The following is a 15648-nucleotide window of genomic DNA, read 5'->3' on the forward strand; positions in this document are numbered from 1 at the left end:
TCATTGTACCTGAAGATATGAAATTAGATGAGATGAGAAAAGGGTATCTGAGGTAATCCCGAAGATGGAGGAGGTGGGAATTGTTGCTGTATGAAGACAGTGCTCGTTTATAATTGTTTCTTATGTGTTGTGCCCATGAAAACAGCCTATTTTACTCACTGGCTGTTCTCATTTAGGAAGGAAATACTTCCTGTTTACCAAATAGCTATTTCAATTCTTTTTTAAATTTGATGTGCTTAGATTTTTAAAAATATCCTTGTGAATATTTATATGCCAAGAATTAATATTTGCTTAGTCAAGACATTTAATATCAAATTGGAAAGAAACTAGTTTTGTTAATTAAAGAGTATTCTTTTTTAATGGATGGATGAAACATTTTTAACTTCAAGCAATAAAGTGTCCCATATTAATGTGTTATATACTATCTGTGAAAGAGACATAGCTGCATCTTTGTGATTATAATATTTTACAGAAAATAAGAAAATTAAAATGGAAAATCCATGCTTACTCTTCTCTTTAGTAATGATTGTCATCTTGGTATGGTCCCTCTTTTTCTTTGTTGTTACTTTTTGGCAGCACAGTTGTAATACAGTTACATGGAATGTCTCCTACTTTCATTCAACTTAACATATCATGCCTTTTTATGTTACTTATGTTGTTTTCATAATTTTTAATTGTTGCATCATTGTTCAATGAGTAGCTAGATTACAATTTATTTTATTGTTCTCCTTCTATGTCATAAAGGTTGTGATTTAAGTTTTTCTTCGGCATAAATAATTCTGGGTTATATTTATTGGTGCATATAACCTCTTCCATATTTCCTTAAGATATAATATATGGTATTATCTAGGTCAAAGGGATTCAGTATTTGTGTTTCATACATTTGTCAATATACTTTCCAGAAGTTATACTATTATTTTATACTGTTTTCTCAGCATTGTATAAGAGTACTAGTTTTACTTCATGTCTACCAACTTTAGGTATTATTAAGATTTCCCCAGAAAAATGCATTTTAATTTGCACTTTTTGAGCACTAGCAAGGTCAAACATTTTCATATGTATGCTGTATATGCCTCCATGTGCCTGTGTTTTTTAGTTTACTTTGTGCCTCTGTTTTACATTTAGATGTTTATTTGATGTTAAAAATGTGACCAGTAATATTATAATCTATGAACGTATTATGAAACTGCCCCCAAAAGTAACAAAAACCGAGAGACTTTCTAATATTTTATTTTGATGTGCTTTTTGATTGATAGGCAACTCATTCAGGACACCCTAAAAGGGATACTTTAATCCTTTTACTCTTTTTTGCCTTATTTCCTTGATTTTAGTTTTTCTCATCTTTAAGCTTGAAATTACAGTTTATTTTCTCATTTTTAACAAGAGAGATGATTGAATTGATAAAATCACAAAGGATATATGCCGAGTTAGATGAACGTGAACTTATTCACTGGTATACCAAGAAGAGGGGGGACCCCTCAAAGCATGAGCAAGTTAAACTTGAGTAAAAAAGGGGCAGCAGACTAGTGAAATGTGTTATCCTTTGTAGATCGCGTAAACTGTACATGTCAAGAGTCGTAAGACAGAACAAGGAGGGCAGGTCTTTAGATATTTGAAGGATGCCTTTTAGAGCATTGAGGCCAGCTCTCATGCCCACACCTAGAAACCACCAAGCTTGTCAGACTCTAGCATCAGATTCAATAGGGATTTTCTGTATCCTTTTTGGAATGATAATTTATCAAACTGTTAGTTACCATTGGGCCTGTGTTCTTTGTCTTTTTTGTAAAATCATAGAAAGAAAAAGATGACAAGTGGAAAAGAGGGAGTGAACCAGCACCAGAGAAAAAAATGGAACCTGTTGTTTTTGAGAAAGTGAAAATGGTAAGTGGGAGAGTATTTGCATTGTGTGGATGGCCTCAGGTGTGTTTGTGTGTGTGTGTGGTGGGGTTGATAGCATATTGCACCTGGGGCTAAAGGGTTCCACATTTAGATTAAATCACCTGCTGCCATTTCTGCTTCTTTTCCATTCTTATTGTTGCCTAATCTGCTCTGTAACACTTCTCTTTGGGGCCAGATCGGAGCTTGGGAACTGCATCTGTCCCATTTGAGCAAAAGGCACGTTCCATGCCAGAATGCCAAGGCCATGTGACACCTTCTGAGCAGATACTATCTCCACATTAGTCCTTCTCTTGGTAGACCTTCTGTACCTCATTTCCTGTGGCAGTCAAGAATAGTCCAAAAGCCGGGCCATATTAATCCATTTTAAACAGTCACTTCTTATATTCTTCCTCTGTCACATTGAAGTAGACACCTTTCTCTTTCCACAGGACATATTGTGGCTATAGTAGTAGATACTGTAATATAAGAACTTGGAATCTTGGGAGAGGGGACTTTGTACTATTTGCTTAAGGAAGAGTCTTATATCATCATTCCGAATCACACTGTCTGCAGAACTAGTGACATTGGCAGAATGAATCAGGTAATCTTTAAACTGATCTCCCTTTCGATATTAAAGGTCTTCTAATCACTGGGAGATTTGTTGGCTCTCAGCTCTTGCACCATCAGACACCTACCTTTATTCTTGGTTTTTCCTGGAACCAAAAACTGCTACTTCTGTTGGATCCCCTGATCTGTGGTTGTCTTGGTTTCAGAAAGATCTGTCTCTTCAGAAAGCCAAACAAGCACAGATGATATCTTTGTTTTTCACTTTAGGTTTAATTTATGCCCTCATGCCTCCTGACTTGATTCTTTCACCTGACACTTCCTGAGTTTTGTTTCTTTGATAACTCTCTTTGAATAACAGCAATCATACCACAAGAGTATCTGTGGCTTTACAGTAGAGGGGAAAAAAGGGGTCAAAACACCTGTTTATTTCTTCCTGTAACATATTTTCACCTTAGCCACAGAAAAAAGAAGACCCACAGCTACCTCGGAAAAGCTCCCCGAAATCCACAGCACCTGTCATGGATTTGTTGGGCCTTGGTAAGAGTTAGACTTTTCCACTCCCATAATCTTACAAGTTTTGATGAATTCTCTCTGATCATGGGAAGATACATAGAGATGGGAGTCTTCAGTTTGTGTCTTTGTCACTAAGATTGTTCTCTCATGTTCTTCCTGTTGTTTTACAGCTGAGCACTGTGCTAAGGAAGTGTTTACTGTGCTGTTTTCAGAGTGACCGTACAGTGTAGTGGTTAAAAGCATGGCCTTGGGAGCCAGAGTCCCAACTCTGCCACTTACTGTTATGTGACCTTGGGTAGTTCACTTAACCTTTGAACATTACTTTTGTGTCTGTGCAGGGACGATGATAAGTCTCTACTTCAAAGGTGTTATTGGAAGAATGAGATGAGACAATGCCTCTAAAGCTCTTAGCCCCTTGCCCGGCACATCGTACGCACTCAGTAAATGTTAGCAATTTTCCGAAAACAGCACCTGTGAGCCCGGCCCCCATCCCGCTCAGTTTTTAGGTGCCACCTGTTTCTGAGATGGCCGATTACCTTGTGGTCATTTTTCTCTAAACCTTTGAAACCCTGAACTAGTGATTCTACCCCTTTCAGAAATAGAGCCTGTTCTTTACCTTTCACAGTACTGGTGGTTGTACTTTATTTCAGTCCATTTCTACTGATTTAGGTTAATGGCTCCTTAGACTTCTCATTCTATACCTTTCATTTCTCTCTAAAAATGGGTCCTACACAGCTTTGCCCCTCAGATGGCCAGAAGGAAGCCAGCCATCCCCCTTGCTGTGGTGCTGATGCAGCCTTCAGGCCTGGGTTTCTCCTGCCCTGTGCCTGACAGCTGGGCTGCTGGCTTCTCCAGAGTGCTCTTGGAAGTGTGGGGTGAGGCCTCTTCTGAGATGCCCCATCCAAGCTAAGTGGTTTCAGAAGCACAGATTTCCAGATCCATAGTGGAGTATATGGGCCTGATCTGTCAGCTTTGTGTCTAGAATAGAGGGAAGGCGTGGGCTTAATGAGCAGTGCTACATTTTAACTTTGATCTCTCTTTCCAGATGCTCCTGTGGCCTGCTCCATTACTAACAGTAAGACCAGCAATACCCTAGAGAAGGATTTAGATCTTTTGGCCTCTGTTTCGTCCCCTTCTTCTTCGGTTCCTAGAAAGGTAAGTCTTATGGGCTCCTTAGGATTAAAGAATATTCTGAAAAGAGGGATTTTGATAACTTAATCATAGAACCAAGTCATGCTTCCTTGGTGGAACTGGACTTTGGTTTTCTGGATTTCTTCCCTTAACACTGTGTTGTCTCTGTTACAGCCTAAGATTGCTATTCATTCTATTTTGTCTCCTGCCCAGCAAGGGTGGGCCCTTTGAGTGGATTTCTATCTAGGGTATATCAGATTATAAAGGCTGATTGATACTTTAGGTCAACTCCTCAGCCTGAGTTATTGCCAGAGAATTTGTAGATAATGAGAGACTTGAAACATTTGATGGCTACCGTTTGTGGAATACCTGTTATGCACCAGGCACAGTGTTTGTGTATCATTTTGTATATTTCATTTATGATTTAAAATCTTCACTGCAGCCCTGCAAAGTGGATATTTTATAGCTGAGGAAACATTAGTTCAGAAAAGTTATGTAACTAGCCTTTCGATATACAACTAGTAAATGGCTACACTGGGATCTAAACTCATTTCTTTCGGGCGGCATCATTTGTAGGTTGTTTTTATTTATTTATTGTTCATTTTTAATTTTTTTACCAAATCCCATTGTTTTGCTAAAGAACAAAAAATCGTACTAGAGCTTAACTGTCAGGTATTTTCAGATATTTGTAGGGTAAAAAAGTCATGGCTATTTACTTGAGCCATGAATTCTTATTGCAAGTGTTAGAAGCAGCAGAGAGATGAGGGAGGTCCTTCCAGAGACCCCCTTGAGGACCATTCCAATTCTCCCCCTGCCCTCTTTGTCCGAAGGTTGTAGGTTCCATGCCAACTGCAGGGAGTGCCGGCTCTGTTCCTGAAAATCTGAACCTGTTTCCAGAGCCAGGGAACAAATCAGAAGAAACAGGCAAGAAACAGCTCTCTAAAGACTCTATCCTTTCACTGTATGGATCCCAGACACCTCAAATGCCTGCCCAAGGTAGGTTTCGTGGGGGTCATGGCAAAATGGCAGATAGAGCCATGAAGACTTACATGCAAGGATTGTTTGTTGTGACGGGGTAGTTGCTTTGGGGGCTGGGACATCATGCTCCACACAAGCCTGAACACGAGTGACAATTCTTGTGAAGCCACAGAATATCAGTAGATACGTCTGTGGAGAGTGATGTCACGACTCTATGAATGAAATCTGATTCAAGGTCTGGGCCTAGACCAGAAAGGGAAGTGGCGAGGTCAGTCACCCACAGGTGGGCCATAGCAAGTCTTGTAAGGAGTCCGTCTGTTTTACTGTGTAAAAGAGCATTCTGAGTTGAGTAGTCCTGAGAAGTTCAGGCTGGAAAGGAGTAGCCAGTGAGACTTTGGACAGAATTTTACGCTTTCCTTGTAACAGATGTATACATATGTTTTCTTGGCAGCAATGTTCATGGCTCCTGCTCAGATGGCATATCCTACAGCCTACCCCAGCTTCCCTGGGGTTGCACCTCCTAACAGCATAATGGGGAGCATGATGCCCCCACCAGTAGGCATGGTAGCTCAGCCAGGAGCTTCTGGGATGGTTGCCCCCATGGCCATGCCTGCAGGCTATATGGGTGGCATGCAGGCATCAATGATGGGTGTGCCAAATGGAATGATGACTACCCAGCAGGCTGGCTACATGGCAGGCATGGCAGCTATGCCCCAGACTATGTATGGGGTTCAGCCAGCTCAGCAGCTTCAATGGAACCTTACTCAGGTAAGCTGCCCCATTGAACTCGAAACAAGAGTTTTGAGACTTCCTCAAGGCCCCCTCACTTGGTGTTTCTCCCTTATCCTCTGAATCCTAATGTAGATGGGATAACACAAGAGACATTCTTAGGTTTCCTTTTTTTCCCCCTAGAAGGTCTATCACAGTCAGACTTTCTGAGGAGTTCTGGGTTCCTATAGAATAAGGGTAATAACTGCCTAACTCTAAATTTCTTCACACATCCATCAAAACGAAAACAACCTATACAGATAAATAAGGAGCACAAATAAAACCACCCATTACCCATGACTACCTCATCTAGTAGATAAAATATTACAGACTTCAGATTTAAGCATATAAACACCTAAATCAGGGCCAGCATCATAGAGGAAACTGTGAAAAGAGAGGAAGCAGGAAGCTAGCGGTGACAGAACATAGATAAAATCACCCCCTAGAAAAAGAGAAAGACCTACGCTGATTGGAGCCATGCTAGGAATAGGTCTGAGACCTGGTAGATTAGAACTCTGGTTACTTGGAGAATCAAAAATAAGGGATTGAAATATATAGGATTATAGATGGTAGCCTTGGAAAAGCATTGCTTCTAGGGGAGATGGGGATGACTTATAATGAGAATGTGCTATTTGGAGACATGGTGGTGAAGGGAAAGTAAGAAATGAGAGATGGAAATGGTAATCACAAAATCAGAAATACACCATCCTTCTCCCGCCATAGTCGTTTCACTGTACTTACAAAAGAAGGTGCTCTTGAAGTAAGAAATCTAGTAAGCCTCTCCAAACCCTCACACCTATCTGTATTAGTGCTGATTCAGAAAAAGTAAGGCAGTACAAAATAAACAGAAAGTGGCAGATGATAGTCATACAAAACTACTACGAGAACACAATAGAAAATGAAGATAAAAACATTTTAGGAAATAAAAATTCTCCCCCCAAAAACAGTCATGAAGCAGAAGAAAACTTATGCAGTCCACCAACCTGAATTAAATGTCCTTTTTCTTTTTTTTCTTTTTTTTTTTAAATTAGTTTCAGGTGCACAAGACAAAGCAAAACTTAGAGGTTTATCATTTATATCCCTCACACTGTGTGAACCCCCCTCCCCCCATCCACTGTCCCTCTGTACGTTCCCCAAATTAATTTTCAAACCCCCATGACCATCTTGTGGTTACCGACTATTTTTCAAAACCTCTCACCTTCCCCTTATCCCCACCCCCCCGCCCCTCTAGCAACCCTCTGTTTCTCCTCCATGTTTCCAAAACTGTCTCTGATTAGTTCATTCACTAAATGTCCTTTAACAAACACTTACAGATAAGACAAAACAGCTCGAATCAGAAAATCAAAAACTTAGAATCAAAATGGGCAAAAACCTGAAAGTTATGAAAGTGTACTGAACTCAGAAATAAAGACTGAATTACAAATTAGCCAGGAGAGATCAGATTTAGCTGAAAATATATTTGGTATTGAAGAAAGGCATGAAAGAGCTAAGAGAATGAAAATTAAATATAGAAAGTAGTAAAAAGAATCAGAGAGAAAATAATATGGAAATTAGGCCAAGAGCCTGACACATATATTTGGAGACTCCCAAAGGAGAAAAACGAAATAGTGGAACAGAATTAGTATATTAAAAACTATAATATAAGAAAACTTTATAGAAATAAAAACATGTAATATTGAAAAAGTCCACTGTGTATCTGGAAAAATTGACTAGAATGGTCAACTCTAATGCATACCCCAGTAAACTTTTAGACTTTATAGACAAGAAGAATTTTCAGGGCTCCAACCCTCTCCTTACCTCCCACCCCTCAAAATCTGTCGTTTACAAAGAAAAAAGAACACTCAGGTTGACATTAGACTTCCTAATAGCAACATACAGAAAGACAATGAGAGTAGTATTTTTAAGACACTTAAGTACATGTAAAACAAGTGTTTTATAGCCAACCAAGCTATTCTTCAGGTATAAAGGCTATTACAAAAAAAACCACACACAAATATGCAAGAAATCAGGGAATATCATACAAGTCTTTCCTGAGGAATTTACCAGAAGATAAGCTTCATTCAACTAAGAGATGACTGGGGACATTTTGGGTGAAGGACTGATGGTTGATTGAAGGTTTAATTGTGAATCTAAGACTAAAACAAAGGTGATGACAAGGGTGGAAGAATATATGTTGTATTCTGACAAACAACACAACTGAAAATAATAGGGAGGTAGAGGAGAAAAAGGGGGAAAGTAGAATAAATTGATTGTTGCATTGGAAATTATGTGGAAGTCAAAAGATGTAACAAACCAAATAGTGGAAGTCTGAATACAGAATAAAGGTGACCAAAGATAGTATAAAAAGTGTTAGTATGAAAGTATTACTAGAACAACAAAAAAAAGAGACTTTCTAAAAAACAAAGGAATTTTTTTTTGCAACAAAATAGAATACATAGACTACAAAGGACAGCAAATAGAAACACAGTAAAAACAATAGAATTGAGACCAAACATATCAGTCATATCAATAGGCAGCTCTTCTCTTAAAAGAAAAAGATGTTCAAATTGGCTCACAAAGCAATACCTATTTTATACTAGATACAAAAAATGCAGGTGAAACAAAATGATTCAATGTCTGAATATAAAGAGATGGGCAAAGGAATGAATGCCACATGCGTGCATGCACATGCTGTCTTTATCAGGCGTAGGTATCTGTGATGCTAGCTTTATAAAAGTATTGTCATGTGTTCCTTTTTCTGTAGCCTAGAATGATTTATTGGTCTTTGAAGATTTGCTTTAATTCCCATGTGAAATTGTATGGGTCTTGGCTTTTTTGTATAGAAATTATGTATTTGATTGCTTTCTCTGTTTCTTCTATGGAATTCATTTTTGGAAAACTGTATTTACCTAGATTATCCATTTCATCTAGGTTTTCAAATTCATTTATCAAAAGTTATGCCAAGTAGTCTCATGATTTTTCAGTTTCCTGTTTCAATGGTTATTTCTGTCTCGTCATTTCTTATTTTGTATGTTTATGCACTTCTTCCCCCTTATACTTTGTTCAGTTAATAGTGGTCCATCTATTTTAACTTTTTTTTTCAAAAAAAAACCAAGATTTTGGTTTATTTCTTAGTTCTACATTTTTCTGTTTTCTACCTCAATTTATGGTTTATCTTTACTATTTCCTTCCATATGCTTTCTTTTTATTTACTTTGCTCTTCTTTTTTTGGCTTTCATAGATGGGATTTTAATTCACTTATTTTCATTCTTTTTTGTTTATATAAGTATTGAAGTGCTGCAAAATGGATGGGAACATGTCAAAAAGACACAATGAGCCAACTTCTAGAGGCTTCCACTGGTCAAATATGCGACAATTTTAACATAAAAAAGAATAACACTAGTGGATTATAATACACTGAGGGGAAAAAAATTCATGAGTCCATAGTGTGTTGTTTTTTTTTAATGTGTGTGGGATAAAGAGAGGGAAAGCCTTCTTTATAGAAGAATGACAACTTATAATTGTAGAAAGAACAAAATATTCACACATTCTTAAAGAAATACCCTTCAGATTATGTATTCATTACAATGAAAAAACATGGCCATGTTGACAATCGGGAGGAAAGAAGGAGCAGGACATGCTAGAGAGGAGCTAATGAATTTACTTATTTAGCAATATCTAATCAATTTATTTAGCAATATGCAATAGCAAAATACAAAGGCAATTAATAGAATGTGCTAATGACAGAAAGTAAAGGTGGTTAAGACTAAACTATATACATTGATAACAATGTCATGTCAAAGGAGTATACATACATATAAGTTTAAGAGACCTCAACATGTTTACTATTGATCAAAAATCACTTGGCTAAAGACACAAATAACAATAAGGCATATCCAAAAGCGGTAATAAGCTTTATAGGATAGTAACTATTACAGTAGATGCCAAAAGCTCACCAAACCAGGGGAGAACAGCACTGGAAAAGTCATAAATCAAAACCTTGCCAGGTCTGTAGTTGAGAGAAACTCAGGCATCTCCCACACCGCTGCTTGTTAGTCCCCAAGACTGCTGCTGCTGTTGGCGTTGTTGTTGTTGTTTGCTAGAAGTCAAGGCGTCTTCTGATGTTATAAGCTGCAAGCTGCATATAAGTTGTTGTTTTTTTCTTCTATAACAAACATTTTTATTCCATTTGACATATACATGGACCATTGGCAGTGGTAAAGTACATATAAGTTTTTAAGATGCTAACAAGTTCTCAAGAATGTTATTGCTGCTGTTGTTGTTGCGGCTGTTGTTGCTTGGAAGTTAGGACACCTTCGGATGCTGTAAGCTGCAAGGTGCCTACAAGCTTCTAAAATGTTAACAGTTTTCAAGAAGGCTATCCATGGGGAACAACACTGGAGAGGTCGGCAACCAGCCAGACCTCACCAGGTCTGCAGCTGGAAGTCAGGACGTCTCTGGGTGTTGTAAGCTGCATGTTGCTGGAAGTTTCCAAAATGTTAAAATGATGAAGAATCACCAATAACAAATGACCAAATGACCAAAATTATACAGCAAACTGAGGTTTGTCTTATCTAGCCTTTTAAAAACGTACCTTAGAGCCAAGCTCCTTGTTCCTGCCTCCCCCTCCGGGAATGGCCAGTTCCTGGAGGGTCCGGCAGTTACTGTGATAAAAATGTTGTTTATCCGGCTGAAGGGCTAGTTCATCCGGTCAAGCAACATCTACTGTTCCTGCTTGGGACCATCAGCCCAGGGCCTTCCAAAGCCTGGCAACGTGCCTGTCACGTCATCCTGATATAACTTAGCTACTTCACTTCTTCTGCTGACGCGGGCGAAACAGACAGAACAAAGAGGCAATTCTCTCAACCCCTGATCCAGAATTCCTTTTAACCCTAAGTTAACCATCACCTCACAACACAGGCAGAACAGTAGCCTCATCTCACATCTCCCCTGCTCGGGAGAATGAGACCAAAGGGGGAATTTACTCCACTCCTGATCACGGCACAGAAATCACCCCATATACAGGAACAGATAACAGCTAATAGACAAAAGCTCACATCAACCAATGAAAGCAAATTTTTTTAACTTAACATCTTCCCTACAGGCTACTACCTTAGCCAAGTGAAATTACCAACAATGGGACAAATTAATGTCATGTGATTTCTAGTATCTTGTACTAAGACTTAAGAAGGGCACAATATCACATACATGGAATTCTTGCCAAAAATATTTAACCTTGATCCAATCACAAGAGAACGTGAGATAAATTCAAATTGAAAGATTTTCTGCAAAATATATGTAAGTGGCCTGGATTCTTAAAACAATGCCAGGGGAAAACAAAGAAAAATGTGGTGGGAGAACTGTTCTAGATTAAAGAGATGTGACAATGAAATGCATACTAGAATGTTCTATTGATCTTAAATTTCTTGAGCATGTTAATTGATTGTGGTTCCAGGAAAAGTGTTCTTTCTTATGAGATGCATTCTGACTTAACCGGCGAAATGTCACAATCTCTGCAATTTTCAGTGCTCATCAAAATTTTTAAAAGTTTATAATTCATAAATCCCAGAGAGAAAATATAGCAAAATGCTAACCATTGTTGAATTTAAAAAAGGGACATATAGGACCCCTCCCTTGATGCGGGACTGCGCTCGTCCTCTAAGGCTTGTCGTCTTCGGAGTCACGGAGGCTGCTGCGTTCCCCGCGCGGCTGGCCCTGCAGCCAGGAGCCAGGACCCTGCATGCTTTCTTCACCACCGTGTCTCCAGCTGCTCTTGCCCAGAAACCAAGCCTGTGTACTATAGAAAGACCATCCAAATCTGCAAGGCCCCTGAGAAGAGAGGCACTACTTCCTAGGACCGAGAAAATGGCCGTTGACTCGGACTGGCCTAGTTTTACCCTGTTGCAGCATCATTGAAACCCTCGGCAGTACCTCTTCCTGATCAAATTGGTGATCCAGTGCCCATGGCAAAGGAGATAAATCTAGGACTTTAAAGATCCCCAATTTTCTGCGTTTGACTTCTGTGCGGCTCTTAGAGATCTCTGCACTGAGTGGCCACCTGCACGAGACAGTGATGAGAAAGAAATGTGTGAAGCATTTTCCAATTGAAATTGACACAGCTGATTGTGTTTCATCAGGACCATCCATTTGAAACCCCAACGCAGAAGTAGTAACATTGAGGGTTAAACTTTCCTGTTTGAATTCAGATGATCATGCAAAAAAGAAACTTGCTAAACTTGTAGGCGAGCAACACTGCAAGCTCACAGCATAGATGTGCTTACCTCAAGACAAATAGGTGCCCTTTAAAGAGACAGAATTATGATTATGCAACGTATCTGCCAACAGTTTTATACCATGAGTCTTGGAAAACTGAAGAATGGGAGAAAATAAGACTGAAGCACACATGGAAGAGTATATATGGAAAAATAGCTCCTCAGAAAAAATATCCTAGAAACACTTGCAAATTTAAAGCTGCAGAGAAAAATCTGGAAGTAAATAAAGAAAAGCTCCTTGATACTAAAGAAGTTGAAGATTACAAAAAGTCTATAGTCAGTCTTAAGAATGAGGGGGGCAATGAAAATACCCTTTCTTCTTAATACAAGGAATCAGCGAAGAGGCTATTAAATCTGATGTGAATTATGTAGAAAAATCGGCTTGATTTATTAATTTTATAATCTATCTGTAATTGTTATCTAACTTGATATAAAGTTGAAAATGTTAAAAAAAAAGGCAGGGATATTTGAGTTCCATTGTAGTATTCTTTCAACTTTTCTGTAAACTTGAAATTTTATTTAAAAGTTGGTGGAAGAAAAATAGGCATCCTAAAGAAAAAGAACTTATATAGAAAATGTACTAGGCTTAGGAAATTTAAGGCACATTTCTTTGATAAGTTGTTTCTTCTGTTCACTGCCAGAGGCTAGTCTTTCAGCCTAATTCATAAAGAGGCCCTACACTAACCCCAGTCAGGCCTTACTCCACTGACTCTTTTCTCCCAACATCTTCCCTTCTCATGCACTGAAGAGACATTGGTGTTTTTTGTTTTGTTTTTTGCTTTCATTTGCTCATTCTGAACAGTCCAGTTTCTTTTTCTTCCTTTTTCTCTCTACTTGAATGTTCACAGCACTTTCCCTGACAGTAATAACTCCCCGGTGGAGATAAGACAGGGGCACTGGCGTGGGGGTTTCTCTGTACTCTGAGGGTTGGCTACAGCAAGTTAACAATAGGCCCCTTCTATTTAGAAGGAGATCCTGGAAAGGAAAAAGACGCTAATTTCTCAGGCTGCTTTTATGTTGACTGGCTCCAAGATCCCTTCTTTCCTTCTCTGAGCATTAGGCTCTGTCAACATCTCTCTTCTGAAAAGTCCTTCATTTACATGGTCTGGTGTCCTTGAAACGATCTCTTAAGGTTCAGGGCAATTATGTACCATAACAGAGTTCCCCTTTGTCTCTCACTCTCCTGCTCCCCGCAGACAGAAGGACTCCTCCTCTGCCTTTTGCACTAATTGGCTGCATGCCCACATCCTGGTCTGAAAGTCTCCTCTCTCCCTTTCAGATGACCCAGCAGATGGCTGGGATGAACTTCTGTGGAGCCAATGGCATGCTGAGCTATGGACAGTCGATGAGCGGCGGAAATGGACAGGCAGCAAACCAGACTCTCAGCCCTCAGATGTGGAAATAAAAAACAAAACACCTGTATGGCTGCCACTCTCCTCCGCCCTCTCTGTCCCCCTTTTTCCTCTTTCCTCAGCCCTTTCACCCCATCCCCTTTTCCTACCTCTCTCTGTTTGGTTTAGAAATTGCTCAATCTGTCATTTGGGGTTTGGCATTCTGCCCAGTCCCGCCACTTCCCAAACACGCAGACCTCTCTGTTGCTTTATGTTGTCCATGTTCCCTAGCCATCCTGACTCCTCTCCAGCCTCAGCCCCAGTCTTCTCCTGCACCAGCACCTTAGGAATTGTTGGCAGACGGCACTTAAGCTGTGGGAGAAATGTGCACGCCTTTGAGTACCTTTCGCACAAGGTTAAACCTCCTCTCAGACTCTCAGAAGAGTCTGCAAGATGATGTGTTTTAGGCAAAGGGGAGGGTTTAGAGGTGCTTCCATGTGAGTTAAGTTATGTCTATATGTTTAAATTATTGGTTGAAGAGGGAGCCATCATGGTCCCATGATTTACGGGAATGAAGAAAGTACTGAAATCAAATGAACTACTCCTTGGGTCTTAGATCAGTTTAGCCCTAGCCCTGGGGTGAGCAAACCCCCATCTGTGGGGTGAGCAAAAATATTACTTTACTGTGCCCTGAATTGCTTTCTGGATCTGAGACTTCAGAACTTGCTGCTTCAGTCAGCCTTTATTAGCACCAAAGACTCTGAAAGTCCCACACAAAAACACACACCCTTTTCCCTGCCTCCATCCTGCCTGCAGCAGGATCTGGCTCCACGGCTGGAAGACCATTCCCTCCAGTGAGAATGCAGAGCTTAACATGTGTATTGCTCTGTGTGTGTGTGTGTGTGTGTGTGCGTGTTCGTGTTCCACCCCCACACCCTCCCCATCTGCTCTGGGTAGTTTTGTTTTTGTTTTTTCAATTTTAGGTTTACAACAGAGAGGAGTTAATTTATCAACAGCCTAAAACTGTTGCCAGTTTTTCTTATAGTTTAAAAAAATTGCAATTTCATTGATGGCTCCCTTCCTCCTTTCCCATCTCCCAACCTGCCAATCACTCTTTCATGCCTGTGTATCCCAAGCTGCTCTGTTTCCCCACCTGTTCCAGGTGTATGAGGCAGAGAGCCTGGACAGCTTTCCGCTCAGTCATTGTTCACCCTACTTGAAAATTAAGAAAACTTTGCTTAAGAGATTTCATCTGTGGGAACCACAATTCCTGGTTGCCTTTCTCCTGTGTATGTGTAAATTCCTTAATAAATATTGCAGGGAAGGACTGTGTGCTTGCTGTTACTCTGTGTCACTCTTGGAGGAGGGCGAGTTCCACCCAGGTTTTCTGCTCTGGGGGTCGGTTCCCTCACTTCCTGTGTTTTAAAACATTCTGTATGGGGCACACCCAAGGGCCAGGCCCCGGCTCAGGCAGCCAGAAAGGGCTTCTTTCTCCACTGTGTCTAGAGTTGTGACCAGAGGGAACTGTGGAGATCTGCACCTGCTAGAGTCGCGGAACATCGGAACTAGAAGCACTTTTTATCCCCTCCAGACAGGGCAGCCGAGACCCTCCCTCCCTTCCTCTGCGTATACCTTTTGAATAGTTTCAGATATGAGAGGAGAGCACACAGATACAAGAGGATAAGAAAATGAGTCTCGATCGGGCTGCCTGTAGTCATATCCCTTCTTACTCTGTGACCAGCGTAAGCTACTGAACCCCGTGTCTGTAAAACAGGGTTCATTGTAATACTTCAGGTAAAGTGACACAACTTCTGTGGTGCATGTAGCACAGTATTGGGTACTTAGCAGGCAAATGTTAGCAAGCAAGTATTACCTGCCAGACCTGTGTTAGGCATTAATGCATTCAACAAATGTTTAGTAAGTGTTTACAATGTGCCAAACACTGTCAGGCTCTGGAATAAAGCAATAAATCAAAATCCCCCAATCAAATAGGACAGTGTGGCAGGAGAGGTGGACGATAAACAAGTAAATAAATTATTTAATTTCAGACAGGATTAATACAAGGTAAGACGAGGAAAATGTGTGGGTATGGGGCCATTTGAATGGAGTAGTCAGGAGGAGGTTACATTTGAACTGAGATCTGAGTAAACAGCCAGTTGTTTGGGATCTGGAAAAAGCAGAACAAGGGTAAATGTCTGCACTGGAAATTGTTTGGCTGGAGGTATTGGTTT

At 40.1% G+C, this 15648-nt stretch overlaps 1 protein-coding gene and 1 pseudogene across 1 annotated transcript in view; both read left to right on the plus strand.

The window, feature by feature from the left end:
* SMAP2 (small ArfGAP2) overlaps positions 1 to 14745 on the plus strand; it is a 42877-nt gene extending 28132 nt beyond the window's left edge. The window contains exons 5-10 of the mRNA XM_019737165.2: positions 1795 to 1881; positions 2901 to 2982; positions 4004 to 4113; positions 4920 to 5085; positions 5519 to 5835; positions 13366 to 14745. Of these exons, the coding sequence (XP_019592724.2) occupies positions 1795 to 1881; positions 2901 to 2982; positions 4004 to 4113; positions 4920 to 5085; positions 5519 to 5835; positions 13366 to 13491 (888 nt within the window). The 3' untranslated portion in view covers positions 13492 to 14745. The remainder of the gene's footprint in view (positions 1 to 1794; positions 1882 to 2900; positions 2983 to 4003; positions 4114 to 4919; positions 5086 to 5518; positions 5836 to 13365) is intronic.
* On the plus strand, positions 5842 to 13359 carry LOC109450140 (small ribosomal subunit protein mS35; annotated as a pseudogene).
* Positions 14746 to 15648: the final 903 nt, after the last annotated feature.

This window comes from Rhinolophus sinicus, linkage group LG06 (assembly GCF_036562045.2).
Source record: "Rhinolophus sinicus isolate RSC01 linkage group LG06, ASM3656204v1, whole genome shotgun sequence".
NCBI lineage: Eukaryota > Metazoa > Chordata > Mammalia > Chiroptera > Rhinolophidae > Rhinolophus > Rhinolophus sinicus.